This window comes from Mauremys reevesii, linkage group 25 (genome assembly GCF_016161935.1).
Source record: "Mauremys reevesii isolate NIE-2019 linkage group 25, ASM1616193v1, whole genome shotgun sequence".
In the NCBI taxonomy this organism is placed as follows: Eukaryota; Metazoa; Chordata; order Testudines; family Geoemydidae; genus Mauremys; species Mauremys reevesii.
The window spans coordinates 14,146,906-14,162,856 of NC_052647.1; the positions used below are offsets into that span (position 1 = coordinate 14,146,906).

General features: G+C 45.5%; 1 protein-coding gene across 5 annotated transcripts in view; it reads right to left on the reverse strand.

The window, feature by feature from the left end:
• The window catches only part of FAM186A (family with sequence similarity 186 member A), a 28,639-nt gene that overhangs the window by 10,615 nt on the left and 2,073 nt on the right, over positions 1–15,951 (reverse strand). For 2 of the 5 annotated variants that reach the window (XM_039514870.1, XM_039514869.1), the window contains exons 1-7: positions 14,491–14,924; positions 13,561–13,792; positions 11,692–11,868; positions 7,972–11,143; positions 6,531–6,723; positions 5,042–5,217; positions 4,178–4,363 (exon numbers count right to left, since the gene is read on the reverse strand). In XM_039514870.1, the coding sequence (XP_039370804.1) occupies positions 4,178–4,363; positions 5,042–5,217; positions 6,531–6,723; positions 7,972–11,143; positions 11,692–11,868; positions 13,561–13,792; positions 14,491–14,682 (4,328 nt within the window). In that variant the 5' untranslated portion in view covers positions 14,683–14,924. Of the gene's footprint in view, positions 1–4,177; positions 4,364–5,034; positions 5,218–6,530; positions 6,724–7,971; positions 11,144–11,691; positions 11,869–13,560; positions 13,793–14,490; positions 14,926–15,951 lie in introns of those variants that run through there. The other 3 variants (XM_039514871.1, XM_039514874.1, XM_039514872.1) reach the window with 3 other exon arrangements.

Genomic DNA, 15,951 nt, shown 5'->3' on the forward strand with positions numbered 1-15,951 from the left:
CCCAGGCTGTAGCCATAAGGTACACAGCATCACTGAGGATATATCTACACAGCCTGTGGAAGCGAGCCTCCCAGCTCAAGTCAACAGACATGGGTTAAGGGACTCACAATAGTGCTCTAAAAACAGCTGAGTAGGAGTGCTTTGAAACTGGCTTGGGCAGGAGCTAAGGCTCTGAAGCCTAGGGAGAGAGGTGAGCTTCAGAGCCTGAGCCACAACTTCAAAGTGCTGTTGTCTACACAGCTTTTTTTAGAGCGCTAGCATGAGACCCAGGCTGGGAGACTCACTGTCCTGGGCTGTAAAAACACACCTCGAATGTCACAGCAAATCAAGCTCTGAAAGGTATTTTAATCTCACAGAGCCAAATCTTGCAGTTCACCGTAAACAGTCCCTTAGAACATGTGCTAACTATTTACACTAAACTATCTATTCAATCTTGTATTTAGCTAGCACACTCTTAGACCCTTTCCCAGACTTGAGGAAGAGCTCTGTGTAGCTTGAGGGCTTGTCTCTTTCATCAAAAGAAGCTGGTCCAATAAAAGATATTACCTCACCCACCTTGACAATCTAGGTCACACTCAGTCAGAAATCCCCTTGGTGTCCGCTGGATGCCATGACAGAGCCAGCCGGTAACATTTCACATGGTCTGCATATTTTACTATCATTTCTTGTGCTGTTTTTATTCCACTTAAATTTGCTTCTCTCTCATTATTATGCACATGTCTTAGAGACAGTGGTCAGTGAAACTTCCACTGAACTGTGCCAGCTGGAGCCCACAGCTTGTGCAGGAACCTAATTGCTCAAATGGACTTTGATTACTCAACTCACTGTAACTCAGGTCCTGCCCCCACTGAGAATTTATGATAATTGCAGGCAATATTCACAGACAGGCCAAGCACTGAGGGGCAGGGGGTGTGTGTGTGTGTATATATAAAAAAACCTGGTCCTGAAATGCCTATTCAGCATCTGCATCTTTCCCCAGCATAAAATCCACTGGATCCCAAATAACTCCTCAGTCCCTCCCAGTTTGCCCTCCAGTTTGTGGGATCCTTTCCTGCTCTACCATTGTGTGAACTTCTAATGGAGAAAAGCCTCAGATTTCTTGCCCTGTAAAACCCACCAAAGAAGCACCACTTCCCTCTGCCCCTCCAGCTGGGTATGCAGAATGTCAGTGAGATCTGAGCATAGGAGCTAGGCATGTCTGTTTTTCTATTGTGTTTGCTTCTTGCAGCTGGTAAGATTCATTCCCAGTCCCACTAGACTGATACTCTCATTACCCTCAGAAGGTTTATCCACAGTTTTGTAATATGAGGATCAATATTGAAATAACTAGAATGATGGATTCCAACACCAAAGGACTCTGCAGGTCCCTTCCAAGGCAGGTGACCTGGCTATCATACACTTTACTATGTGGGGAGCTTTCAGAGGAAGCCTTGAATCCATGGATACTGCCTGCTCTGTATGGACATTATAGATTCATAGATTCCAAGGCCAAAAGGGACCATTTTGGTCATCTAGTCTAATCTCCTGTATAACATAGGCCAGAGAACTTCCCCAAAATAATTTCTACAGCATATCTCTTAGAAGAACATCTAGTCTTGATTGAAAATTTTTCAGTGATGGAGAATCTACCACAACCATTGGTAAAGTGTTCCAATGGTTAATTACTTTGACTGTTAACAATTTACAGTTTATTTCTAGTCTGAATTTATCTAGCTTCAACTTCTAACCACTGGATCTTTTTATGCATTTCTCTGATAGACTGAAGAGCCCATTATTAAATATTTGTTCCCCAGGTAGGTACTTGCAGACTGTGATCAAGTCACCTCTTAACCTTCTCTTTGTTAAGCTAAATAGATTGAGCTCCTGGAGTCTATCACTATAAAGCATGTTTTCTAATCCTTTAATAACTCATGACACTTCTCTAAACCCACTCCAATTTATCAACATCCTCTTGTAATGCTGGCACCAGAACTGAACACAGTATTCCAGCAGTGGTCACACCAGTGCCATATGTAGAGGCAAAATAACCTGTTTACTGCCACTTGAGAGTCCCCTGGTTATGCACCCAATGAACACATTAGCTCTTTTGGCCACAGTGTCACATTAGAAGCTCATATTTAGCTGATTATCTCCACTATGAACCTCAAAGCTTTTTCAGTCACTGCTTCTCAGGATAGAGTCATTCATCCTGTAAGTATGGCCTACATTCTTTGTTCCTACATGTATACATTTACATTTAGCCATATTAAAAGGCATATTGTTTGCTTGAGCCCAGTTTGATCACTCTATATCAGTGACCTGTCCCCTTCATTATTTACCACTCCCCCAATTTGGGTGTCATCTGCAAATTTTATCAGTGATGATTTAATGTTTTCTTTCAGGTTATTGATACAAATGTTAAACAGAGTAGGGTCAAGAAGATCTTGGCACTTTTCACAAGAGTCAGGGTTTCCCAAACATTTCCCAAGCCCCATAAATGATGCTGTACAGCCTGACTGCTGCCCTCCACCCCAAAGGTGACTGGATTCTATGGGTACAGTGGCCATTCAGTTTGTAAACAATGTTTGGACAAAAGGCATTCGGTGAATGTTGGAGAAGGTGAGCCCAGTTCTGCTGTTTTCTTCCGGAGGTACTTTCCACTCAACTCCCTTGTATCCTTGAATCATCAGATCAGTTTAAATGAATAAATGTAATGAGATTCCATGCATGTGTGTGTAGCAATTAAACAAGGTTAAAGGTTGGGGATACAAATTCAATGCAGTCAGTGTCATTCTGAACACAAGGATGCTTTAAGCTTTGTGTGACTAAATAGTGACACCTACAGGCCACTCATGAAAAGAGACAGGAAGGGAGATTAACTCAACTCTCTAGCTCAGACAAAGGTGGCAGCAATGTGAGCACAAATCATGAGAGATACGGGTCACATTTTCGCCCCATATCATCTGCTGCTTTGGCCTTGGATTCAATGAGCATCTCTACCTGATGGTGAGCGGGGAAAGGTTTTTTTTTAATCATATTCCTGCCTAGCCTTAGGAGTTTGCCTTGTGGTCTTTGGCTTGCTATGGGGAGGGGCAGAAGTGCCATGGAAGCCAAAGTGACATTGACCAGGACAGAAGGAGGCAGAGAGGCCAGGTTGGCTGTAGAGGAGGCAGTTCTGGAGCCCAGAGCCCTGCAACTGTCTGGATTTGCATGAGCATAGCTGGTCCTTTTAATCCATGCAAGCTTTTTAGATCTTGAGGGCCATGGGGAACAAATGGCTTGCCTTTCTCAGCTAAAAAAATGTGGTAATTCATCACATTTTGGGGTGCTCCTCCCCCATTCACAGGAATTAGTCTTGTCCCCTGCTCAGGTAGCTTTGAGCACCACCAGCACAAGCCAGGACCAGCAGCATGTGAACCTGCAGCAACAGGCTGTGCAAAAGTTCTAAGAAGTTCCTGGAAGAAGGAAACATCAGCACTTTGCCAAAGCTTTTGGCAGGGGGGAGAAACACACACTGAGCTAGCAGGGCAGAGTGACATCTGGCTGTAGGGGATGGGAGGTGGATACACAGGCCATGTGGTGGGGAGCTAGCTGGGCTGTTATTAATATGTAATGCTAAGGTATGTTCTTAGCTCAGTGTGCACTCATTACTCCCGGTTACTCTGATAGGTGAATCCATGTGCAAGTATCAAGGGAACTCTTACATCTCTAATGTTGTGTCTGAAAATAATATGTTGGCCTCCTTCTTGGCCTCCACTCATAGCACATTTGCATCCTGCCTCCCTCATCTCCCCCACAAGCCCTCTCACCTTCCTTTGCCCACCCCCTGCTTAAATACAGCTCTTTCTGCAGCATAAAACCAAGGAGACCGAGTGGCTTCAGTCAAAAAAGAAATCCCATTCAGCATGCAGAGAGGTGTAGGATGGTCTAATGGTTAGAGCACCTGGATGGGCATCACAAGAGCTGGGTTCTATTTCAGGCTCTGATACTGACTTGCTTTTCCCTCTGTGCCTCATTTTCCGCATCTGTAAAATGGGAATGCAGATGTTTCCCTAACTCACCTGGAAGTTTAACTCATTCATATTTGCAAAGCTTGGTGAGGTCTTTGGAAAGAGGGAATTAGAGATTGATACAGTCATATTATTATAACATGGTTCGTCCTGCAGACTAAGGTAAAATAAAATGTAAGGCTGCTTACCGTGTCTGTAGAGACTTAAGGGGTTTGCTCCTAAGTGAGCTCACGTCCAGTTCCAGAAATCTAGGGATATCTGGGAAACCAGCCTGGGACCAGAGCAGTGACACAGGGGGTTTTGGAACAATAGGAAAACTGTGAGAGATGACATCGGTCCTCCATACTGACTCTATCTGGTCACAAACCTGCTCACTGCAGGAGAACAAGAACGCATTCATTTGGAAGCAATAAAAACTACTCAGCTACAAACCTATTAACACGGTAATAAATGTGATGGGCCAAGCCATGGGCTCCTGACTCAACCCAGAATGTACAAACAAGGCATTTAAACCCATATTTAAGCACCTACATAAGTGGCCCAGTGTTCTAAGAACTTCAGTGGCAGATGGAAGTGAGAAGTGCCTCTCAGGATTAGACTCCAAAGGGAGTTTGCTTGAGTCAATGACAGGACTTGGCTCAGTAGCAATTGAGAGTGCTCAGCAGGATTGGGCTTCAAATGGTGGTTGGCAGCCCTGGAGACTGAAGTCCTCTGTGTAGCCACAGAGCAAGTACAGAGAGGAAGGGAAAAAGCTGCAACAGCCAACATGGGAACACAGGGTATGTCTTACTCCAGACAGAGGTCTTGAAAGAGGGAGACGGTGAAAAGGGGAGAGGCCAAGTAGAATGCTGGGGCTCTTGGGGCTTGATCCTGGTAGAAGCTGAGCACCCTCAAAAGTCAGTGAGAGTTGTAGGTGCTCAGCCTCTTAGAGGAGGCAACCAGCACGTCACAGGATCAGGACCATAAAGAGGACCTGAGCATCAGACCACAATTTGGGGCTGTAGTAAGGCAGGGTGTGTTAATAAGGGCTGCCTTGAACATTTACCATATACCTGACTCCAGCTGGATGCATAAAGTCTCTGACTTTCTTCACACATGCCAGGGGGCTTGGATAGCCAGGGGATTTGGATCTGGCATGGGCTGAGGACGGGAACTCCTTCATTTCATCCACTGCTTTGATCATGAGTGGGGATGGGCTGTTGAGGTGGAGTTCAGTGCTCAGGCGGAGCTAATGGAACAACAAAGAAAAGGAGCTCTCGTCCTGCTGCCAGTGCTTCCCCTTTCCTTTCTCTCACTCACATTCAGAAATAACCTGACTGAAATCAAAAGGGCTACCAGGGGTAAAACTGGGTTAGGGGAGAGGAGAATCAGGTCCAATTAATCTGTACACTGGTAATAATAAATAATAATAATAACATCTAAATCTGCTGCCTGTAGGAGTTTGAGTAAAAACATAAGGATTGGAGTTCGTAATCATTAGTAAAAGACTAGTAGAGATATTATAGTAATTATAGGCCAGTACCAAAAAGACAATCCCTGCCCCAGAGAGCTCACAATCTAGCTATTAGGATGCAACAAGTGGACACAGCAGACAAATGGGGTGGGGAGTGGATTTGATGGGATGATGGAACAATACAACAAAGGTTAGCATAAAATAAAAGCAGAAGCCTCAGTTCACCACTTGTCTAACCAATGCCAGGTGACAGTGATGTTTAGGCATCATGGCAGAGGTAGATTTTATGGAGGGATTTAAAAGAGGAGAAGGTGGCACTTTAACCTTTTTTACAGGGATTTATTAATTATTTCAAATCCCAGAAAGCTGCAAAGCACCCACAACTCCTGTTGGCTTTTCTGGAGCTACAGGCAGTTAGCATGCTACTCAGTATCAGGCACAGTAACATTTTGCCTTTCTCCAGCTCCTTTCAGTTGAAGTCAAAGTATTTATCTCGCCTCCATTACCATAGTACCTGAGCACCTAACAATCTTTAATGTATTTGTCCTCTGAGCACCCCTGTAGAGTAGTTATTATCCTGTTTGCAAATGGGTATCTGAGGCACAGCGATGCTAAGTGACTTGCCCAAGGTCACCCAGGAAGTCTGTGGCCGAGCAGGGACTTGAACCAAGTCTGAAACAAGTACCCTAATCTCTGGACCAGCCCTCTTCTTTGCAACCACAATTGATCCTCAACACCCTCCCCACTCCCTGGAAGACTAGGATTCAAGGATAGATGGGAAATATCAGTAAAGGTGACATCCACTCCTGTGCAGACAGCCAGAGCAAGGCTGGTGCACTACTTAAGTCCCACTTATGCCCTTTGGGCCTTTGGCATAGGCCTTGTGCTGGCATTTCTGCACGGGGGGAATTTCATCCTAGCCCCTTACACGCTGTTTTTCTATCTTGTTATCCCATTGGATATTTCTAATTTTAGAAACAAAAGTGACCAATAAAAACCAAGGGCCACACTCTTCTCTTGGTTACGCCAGTGATGTCAGCAGGATCATCTGTGGGAACCAAGAAGAAAGCGTCGCCCCAAAAGCTCACCTGGGCAAACAAGGAAATCATCTTGCCAAGGCAGTGTCGACGTGCCTGCTCTGCTGTTTTTTGTTTGGCCACCCAGCACTGTAGCACCTTTTTCCGGTAAGCATCCACCCTCTCCACATATGTATACAAGTTCCGGACCTCAGCACCATCATTTACCGCTCTGGCAGCTTCCAATCTGGACATTAAGGTTTGTCTTGGAATAGAAAGAAAAGGAATTAAATTATGAGAAATGTTTCTTCTCCACAATAGAACCTATTTATATCGTTTGGTGTGTGTTGTGTTAGCAGGGGAGTGGGGAAGGATATGCAAACTGAGGGGTGCTTTGGATTTAAGGTTCTGTCTAGCCATATATCCAGCCATCCCAGGTTTTCTAATGTCCTATTATCTTAATTTCTAGATGTTGCAGTACCTCGTTTGCATCTCTTTTAATTAGAGATGGTCCAGACCACAACCCTGTATCCAAAACTTTTGACCTTTGGGGTGTTTGAAATCCAAACCCAAGGGCTGTGGCTTGAGTTCATCACTACCTTTTTCCCCAAAATTCATGATTGGGGGTGGGATAAATGGTTCTGGCTTTGACCCATCTGTAATTTTGAGGCCAGGTTTTTCCGTCAGATCTGTACAACGGATCTCAGCCCTGATATTTCAGAGCATGGAAACCCCACTCATATCACTAGGTGATGAGACCATGTGGAGTTTCCTTTGTGCTGCTTTGAGCCTTTATCTTCCAACCCTAAAAAAAAATATATATATATAGAGAGAGAGAGAGTTGATAGGCAAATCTGATTGATTTTGGGACAAATACCAAGAGGCACCAACCACCCAGAACGGCCATAGAAGTAAAGAAAATGGTCTGTCTATTGCTGAGCTAGGGCCAAATCCTGAGAGATGCTGAGCACACTTTGCACAATCCTGTTCTGACTGAGATCAGTGAGAGTTTGACCACTGAGCTCAATAGAAGCAGACTTTAATGGGTGCTACACATGCTTAGCACCAGTCAGGATCTGATCCACTGGACCCCATCCTGGCTGCCCTGAGGAACAGCCGAACAAAGAGGCTGCAAAGCAGCTGTCCTTTGGAGAATACCCTGGTGCAAGATGTTATTTGAGCCCTTTCACCAGAGCCCCAGGTGGAGGGATCTTCCAGGGTGTTTTTGTGTGTGTGGCATGTCAGGGAAGGGAGGGGGCATGAACTAGGTGTGTCTGCACCTTACTTATTCCCCAGCTGCCACAAGGCCTGTGGTCTGAGTAAGGCCTTAGTAAGGACCTCAGGATTTGTACCATTGACTTCAATAGGAATTTTGCCTGTGTAAAGACTGAGCAAAGTTCTGCTCCCATTAAACTCAATGGACAGGCTCACATTGGCTTTGATGGCAGTGGGAACAGGTTCTTAGCAAGGATTTGGCCCCACAGGGATAACAGTAGTCTGCATATGTTGGTACCTGACATGCTGGAGGTGGCAGAAGGAGATATATTTGTGGAAGAGGAGAGCCAGCCTCTCAACATCAGTGTGCAGGGTCTCAGTGATAACTTCCTTCGCCTGCATGTGCAGGTGTGGGGGTAGTCTGCACTTCTGGGTCGCCTGGCCCAGCAGCATCAAGTTCTCCCTCTGAGCCTCCACATCCACCCAGTACCGCTTCTCTGACATGCCGGAGGGCACCAAGCTCTTCCCTTTGGTCTTCTGAGCCAGCGTCGGGAGCCAGCTAGTCTCCTCAGTAGACTGAGCTTGAGAGTGCAGGGATACTTTGCTCTGAGTGGGAACCATTTGCTGGGTAGAAGGCTTGAAATATTCATACAGCAGGACCTCTTCCTTTGCAATCTCTCTCCTTGGCCTTAGTGGGATCTGTTTTGTTAAGTGTTCCAGGGTCCCAGGTTCTCTGCTCCTGGGAACTGGTTTAGGCCTTGGGATCAGGTACTGCTCCTGCTGTATCTGTTTTTGCAGCAGCTCTTGCTGTTCATGCAACTGCTGTAGCTGCTCCTGCCACTGCTGCTGCCATAGCCTCTCCTGCTCCTGCTGCTTCACCTCCTGCTGCTGCCACTGCCTCAGCCGAAGGTCATGTTCCTCCTGCTCCTGCTGCCACAGCTGCCGCTGCTTCTCATGCTCCTCCACCTGTTGCTGCCAGTGCTTCTCCTGCTCCTGCTGCTTCACCTCCTGCTGCTGCCACTGCCTCAGGTGAAGGTCATGTTCTTCCTGCTCCTGCTGCCACAGATGCTGCTGCTCCTCATGCTCCTCCACCTGCTGCTGCCAGTACCTTGCCTGCTGCTCATGCTCTTGCTCCTCCTGCTGCCACAGTTTCAGCTGCTCCTCCTGCTGCTCCTCCTCATGCTGATGCCACAGCCTCTGACGCTCTTCCTGCTGCTGCTGCCACAGTCTCTGCACCTCCTCCTGCTCCTCCTCCTGCTGCCGCCACAGCCTCTGCTGCTCCTCAAGCTTTTTCTGCTGCTCTTCCTGCCACTGCTGATATAGCCTCTGCTGCTGCTCCAGCTGCTGCTGCCTCAGACTCTGCTCCTCTGCTTGTTCCTCCAGCTGCTTCTTCCACTGCTTGTGCTTCTCTTCCTGCCACTCTTTCTGCCCTTCCTGCAGTGGCTCCTGCTGTGGCTGCAGCTCCTCAAACTGATGCTCTTCCTGCTGCAGCTGCTCCACCTCTACCTTCTCCTTTACCCCTTGCAGCTGCTGCTGGAGCTGCTCCTCAGGCTGTGGTGACTGCCATTGCATCTGATACTGCTGCTGCTTCTGTACCTTCTTAAACCATTCCTGTTCCTCCTCCTGCCATTGCTCCTGCTGCTGTTGCTGCCATTGCTGCTGCCATTGCTTGGGAAATTGAAAATGTGCTGAGATATTAGGTTCCTTCAACAGGGCTGCAGGGAGTCCCCATCGTGAGATCACAGGAACTTTGGACTCCAAAAAGGGACTGTCAGGGTCACTCAACTGTATGGAGGAACCAGGGACTTCCTTCCCTGGAATGACGATCCCAGGAAGAACCTCCAAGGGTGGCTTTGCCTCTTCATCATGCTCTTCAGTCAGCTCCAGGCTCCTTGGAAGCTTCTGTTCCTCTAAGCTGCTGGAATATCTTATCTTCATTTTTGAGAAGCATTCTTCCAGTTTCCTCTCCAAGGCCATGTAGAGCCTTTGGGCTTCTGGGTCCTTGGGCAGCATCCTCTCTGCTTGTCTCTTCCCAGGAGAGGGACATTTCCATAGCTTCTCCATCTTCTGCTCCAGATAACCCAGGATAGCTGAATTAAACCCATACAGTGCAGTGGATGAGTCCAGCATGCTTCTGCTGATAGGGCTCTGAGGCATTATTGTATGTGTCTCCTCAGTGTACAGGCTTTCCTTCTTCCTCCTCTGCTTTCCTTTCCTACAGACCCCTTGGTATGGGAGCTCTGTTGGGGATGGGAGCCTTTCAATTTCTTCTTCACTGTCAGCCTTGAGCTCATGTTCATCTGGCAGGATCTCATGCCACTCACCAGTGACATCTTCAACAACTTCCTGGGTTCCACCCAGGAGGTTCACATCCCATTTGTCAGCAGCCTCTGTTTGCTCATTGTCCAGAGGTTGTTCATGCCGTCTTCCAGCCAGGTCTCCTGAAGTCTCTTCTTGTTTTTCCACTGGGATGACTGCATCCCATTTGACAACAGTGTCTTGAGTTCTCTCTACCGGGGCTTTCTGTTTGTCATTGGTGCCTTCACCTCTCTCTATTGAGGCTTTCGGTGCTGGCTTTTTATCTAGAAGCTTTGTATCCCATTTGTCACTGGTGTCTTCACCTCTCTCTATTGAAGCTTTCGGTGCTGGCTTTTTATCTAGAAGCTTTGTATCCTGTTTGTCACTGGTACCTTCACCTCTCTCTATTGAGGCTTTCAGTGCTGGCTTTTTATCTAGAAGCTTTGCATCCTGTTTGTCACTGGTGTCTTCTGTTTTCTCTACCAATGGTCTCTGAAGCTGCTTTTTATCTGGTACCTTTGACTCCCTTTTCCCACTGGGGGATTTAGCAAGGTCTGCCTGGGATTTCCATGACAGCTTTTCAACTGACAGATTTGCAACCTTTTCCCTACTCACATGTTTATCATCTTCCTGGGATTTCCCTTCATAAGAAGCCCTGGCCCCAGATTTCATGTCTCTTAAAGATGGTTCTATCTTTACTGCTGCTTTTTCCTTCACCTTGTGCAGTTCTTTTTGTATTGCCTCATTTTCTATGAAAAGCATTTTGTATTTGTGTTCAATGCTTTGGACTCGAGCCTCCAAAGATGCCTTTTTCTCATTGAGCACCTGTACTTCCTTTTGAAGGTTCACACACTGAACTTCCTGCTTCCTGGACTCCTGGGATACTAAGGTATCATACTTTGCTTGCAGGCCACGGGACTGTTTGGTTAGCAGAGTGAAGGCTTTGTTGAGATTGGCCACCATTGTCACTATATATTTAACAACAACAACTTCTGCTTTGTTGAACAGTGTGGAACCTACAAATTCCTGTAACATGGTAAGGAGCTCAGAAGTCCTGGAGAAAGTTACAGATTCATCTTCTAGCATTTGTTCAGGGCTCAAGGGCTGGCCTTCCTGAGGTTTCTGTGCAACTTTCTCTCGCCATGCTCTCCACATGCCGGTTTTGGGAACAACTGGGAAAGTTAGACACACAAGAAGAAAGAATTAAGGTCTATAATGAAATGAAGGACGGTCCTATGGTTAAAGCTCTGGGATAAAACTCAGATCTGGGTTCAATGTATGGCTCTGCCACAAACTCTCTGTGTGACATTTAGGGTGACCAGATGTCCTGATTTTATAGGGACAGTCCTGATTTTTGGGTCTTTTTCTTATATAAGCTCCTATTACCCCCCACCCCCATCCTCATTTTTCACACTGGCTGTCTGGTCACCCTAGCGACATTAGGCTAGATTCTTCACTGCTCAGTCCCCCATATTTAAAATGGGGATAATAATCCTTTCTGTATCTAGCTTGTCTACTCAGTTTGCCTCTGACTGGGAAAACACTTTGGGGTGCTCACAATAAAGATGTACACTAGGCTGGAAAGCATATTGAAATGCCTCATGCTTGAAGGTCACTTTTGAAAATCTGGCTGCATTTGCATCAGATCTTTGTTCCTCCAAATTAATCAGAAATATGAATTTCCTCCCTTTTCTTATTCCAAGATGTTTGAAACACATACTTGATTTCCCCCTCTTTTTCCTTCTGTGTTCCACAAGAGGTGTGCAGAGATTGATTAGCTGCATTATACATCCTTCTGTATAATCAAGGGAGGTCAGCAGCTTGGTCTCCATATCACTGACCCACTGGACAGTGGGGGTGTCTCCTACTTGTTCTTTGCCTTCTGACAACATTTCACCTTGAAAAGAGCCAAAGCAAAAAGTGGAATGAAGCTCACGTTAATTACCTTCCAGCAGAAAATCAAACCCTTATTAAATGATACAAAAGATCTCGGCCTGATGGTTAGCAATTTATATGCAACATGTCTCTACAGCCAGGTATGGCCACAGAGAGGTCTCAAAGCTGCACAAGGAGGTCAGATGAACACTGTAACATATCACACAAACACAGGAAAATACATAGGGAGGTGGGGACAGCAATGCTGTAGGGTGGACAGGGAGCAGGAGTCTGTGAGATGGAGTCTTAGGGCATTCAGTAAGGGCCTCTGAGAGGGCTAAGGAGGTGGGCAAGTGGCTGTCTCCCCTTGTTGGTGAGAAGGAGGTGGGGATCATGTTTGGGGACAGAGAGTGTGACAGGTATTAAAAACTAATATAATTCATCTTAGATCCTTCAGTGGAGAACCATGATGGCAAATCACCTGATTCCTGGTATTCTAAAGGTTAAATTCAAGATGGTCCTGTAAATCAGACCCCCTCTCCCTCACTATATAGCTGCAGGGTTAGAGCAGAGATGGGTGTGACAATTGGGGTCCAGACACTCCCTGGGGAGAACAAGAAGTTTAACCCCCCAAAATAAGCAGTTAAATCAACCGATTGCATACTGTCATTGTACTATAAAAATATACCAAGTAAGTTTTTGATAAAACTTGTAATGTTCTGAACTTGATGGTCATTATGAGATATGTATATAGACCATGATTATTAATGTATGTATGTGTATACACAGAAAATTGTAAATTGTAACTGTGGGGCAACTTTAGCATGGCCTCAAATAGGGCAATGAAGCAATCAGGTAGGGATAGGCTACCTCCCAAGCCAGTTGCTTACATTACACCAGCTTCAAGTACCTATCCATTGTCCAGCCCAGGAAAGGATAATGGTAGACCATTAAAGTTAATGGAAAGACATTGAGACAACTGGGAATTTCCCTAATCTGAATAACCAGGAATCACCATAGTCTGAGAGGGGAAAAAAAGGATAAATATATATATATATTTGTTAAAGGAGTCTTGAAGCTTGTAACTTGTATATGTTTGCTCTCTCTTACTATTTCATCTTTGAATCTGTGTTTTTTCTATTACATAATTTGTTTGTTTTTACCCAAGCATTTCTCGGGTGTGGAAACTGTGAGGAGTGTGTGTGGCAAAGTGAGATGATAATTGGGAGTCTAGTTTCATGCCTTTGGGGGTCATGAACTAGAGGGGAAAAATCAGACTGTCTGGGGAAAGGATGGATTTGGGGAAATACAGGCCTATAAGAACTGTTGGTGTTACCCTGGAAGGAGGAGGCCAGTGAAAGCCAGGGTAAGACCTTGTGCTTGTGAGCAAGCTACTGGTGTCTGGGATCTGAGCCATAGCAGCACAGCATTAAAGCATCCCAAGGTTATAACGGAAGATGGTGACCGAACCCCTTACCAGCCTGGGTGATCACCCAAACATCACAATAGGATCAAACTATGAAGTTGGAATCCAGCTCAAAACTTCCCCAAAGTTCAGAGGCTTTTGGATCCAGGTTTTTGACTGACCCCATGATAGAGATATAGGGGCCAGGTGGAGAGCATGGTTCCAGACATCCCTAAAGTTTAGGGCTATGGCTCTAGAGCTGCCTGTACTCTGGAGCATCCCAGCGGCCATTTGTCTCCATTAACTTACCCCATTCTTTTAATGATTCCAGAACAAACTTTAAATCTTTCCCTTGAGCTGTGCTGGCTTTGAGCAAGATGACTACTTTGTCCAGTAGAAGTGCCCGCCGTTTCCTCTCAGCCCAAGTGCCGGAGAGGAAGAACTGTTCTTCTATCTCTGGGTCCATCCGTTCATCCCCTTTGAAGCGGTCACACACCCGGTTCACATTGTCCAGAATTACAAACAGTTGCTTAAAAACCTCCTAAAGAGACAGGATGGGGCCTTAATAATACTGTTTCTAGGTCACCCTACATGCAAGGAGCTCAAGCCCAGGTAAGTAAATCCACTGGACTGGGACTCAGGAGAGCTAGGTTTAATTCTGCCACAGACTCCTTGTGTGACCTTGGGCAAGTCACTTAAATTTCTACGTGAGATAATACTTCCTTTCTCCCACCTTTTGTTTGACTTCTCTATTCAGATTGTAAACTCTTTGAGGCAGGAGCTGCCTCTCATTATGTGCTGCCTAGTACAATGAGGCTCTGATCTCAGTTAGGAGATCTGGGTGCTACAGTAACATAACAGAGGATGAGCTAGGAATAGAACCTAGCTAGGGAGGGTCTCAGCACTGCAAATAGGAGTGCTTAACACTTCTCAGGATCATGTCCCTTTATTTCTAAATGACAAATATCAGGAAGTAAATATTCTGCTCCTCAAATTGCTGATAAAACCAACTGGCAGTGGACATGAGCTATGAACAATCAATTGAGATAACCCACTACCTACTAAAATGGAAAGCAACTCAAGACCCCTAATGGTAATGGGAATATTTTGTGGAGCATAAAATCTGAGACCTCCACCTATCTCTGATGCCTCTCCTACAAAGGGCTAGTCTCCCTTGCATCCTACTCACAGGAGGCATTCAGCAGCCTCAAAGATCAGGTAATCAGTGTCAACATGTACCTTCCTGGCTCTGTCGAGCTGGGCAGCATCAATTTTCTCCAGTATGTTCTTCACTGAGGGGGGGATTTCAGTGAGAGGACTGATAATGAGTTCCAATTTAGAGGCTGCAGCTTCAGGCTCAGGTTCTGAGTTTGTTTCAGATTTATATGAGCTTCCTGATGATGATGATGATGATGATTCCTGCACTACCATATTTAGGACCTGGTAGTTTTCCTGCACTAAGAATAAACTTCTGACAATTCCAAACTCAATCACAGGGTAAGCCTGTTTAGTTTCCTTGTTCTAGAGGTGTAGTTGGAGGTCCAGTTTCTTTGGCTGTTAGCTCAACAGCAGAGGGGCAAATGGACATGTCACCAAGAGATGAGAATATTCTATTTGTCTGGGTGATGTCATAATAACTTTTCCTCTGGTTCTATCCCGATATCATCAGGCACAGTGAATGCAATGTACATAGATAAGACACCTACCAAACAGGATTTACTAATTAAATAACCCCTAGGGAGATTTCAACAGGAGCGCTTAACATAGGGTGACCAGATAGCAACTGTGAAAAAACAGGACAGTGGGTGGGGGGTAATAGGCACCTATATAAGAAAAAGTCCCAAAAAACGGGACTGTCCCTATAAAAACAGGACATCTGGTCACCCTAGCTTAACAAGAAGGCTCTAGAACAGTTATATCCCAGTCAGTACAGCTTTTTGGTAGAAGGTGACATTGCTGGCTGTACTACAGAAGTTCAGAGCCGCAGTTGTCCAATAATCTTTCTATCATTTATGTACTGCAAGCACAAGTAGTCCTCAGTGGGACACATGCGAGTGATTGCCAGGACAAGACTCTAGTGGTGCTGGACATTTTAAAAATAGAATTGCTTGTCAGAGTAATTTCAAATGAAGCCATTCCTGGAGTGGAGCTGCAGGGATTCCCTAACATAACTGGTGCTCAAGCTTTTAATGCTTTGTAAGGCTATTTAAAAAAACGTTTTTCATGGACTCACTTCCCCTCCCAACACCCAATTTCCTACCTTTTGGCTATAAAATATTTCAGTCTGCAGACCACCAGGAAAGGTGATCACAGGTGGCCCATGGACCATACTTTGATTATCAGTGCAATATTGTGGCTGGAAATCATTGTTCTTGTATCCTTCTTGTATTCTTTCGAGATTTTTCTTTATTTAGCAGAACTCACTGCCCTGCCAAGCTGGCAAATTTAAATGTTGTATGCAGTGTTGTTGTAGCTGTGATGGTCCAAGGATATTAGGGAGACATGATGGGTGATGTAATATCTTTTATTGGTCCAACTTTTCTTGGTGAGAGAGACAGGCTTTTGTGCTTACACAGAGCTCTTCAGACCTGAAGAAGAGCTCTGTGTAAGCTTGAAAGCATGTCTCTCTCACTATTGGTCCAGTAAGATATTACCTTACTCACCTTGTCTCTCTAAATTGAAACGCTGGCATTTGTTCCT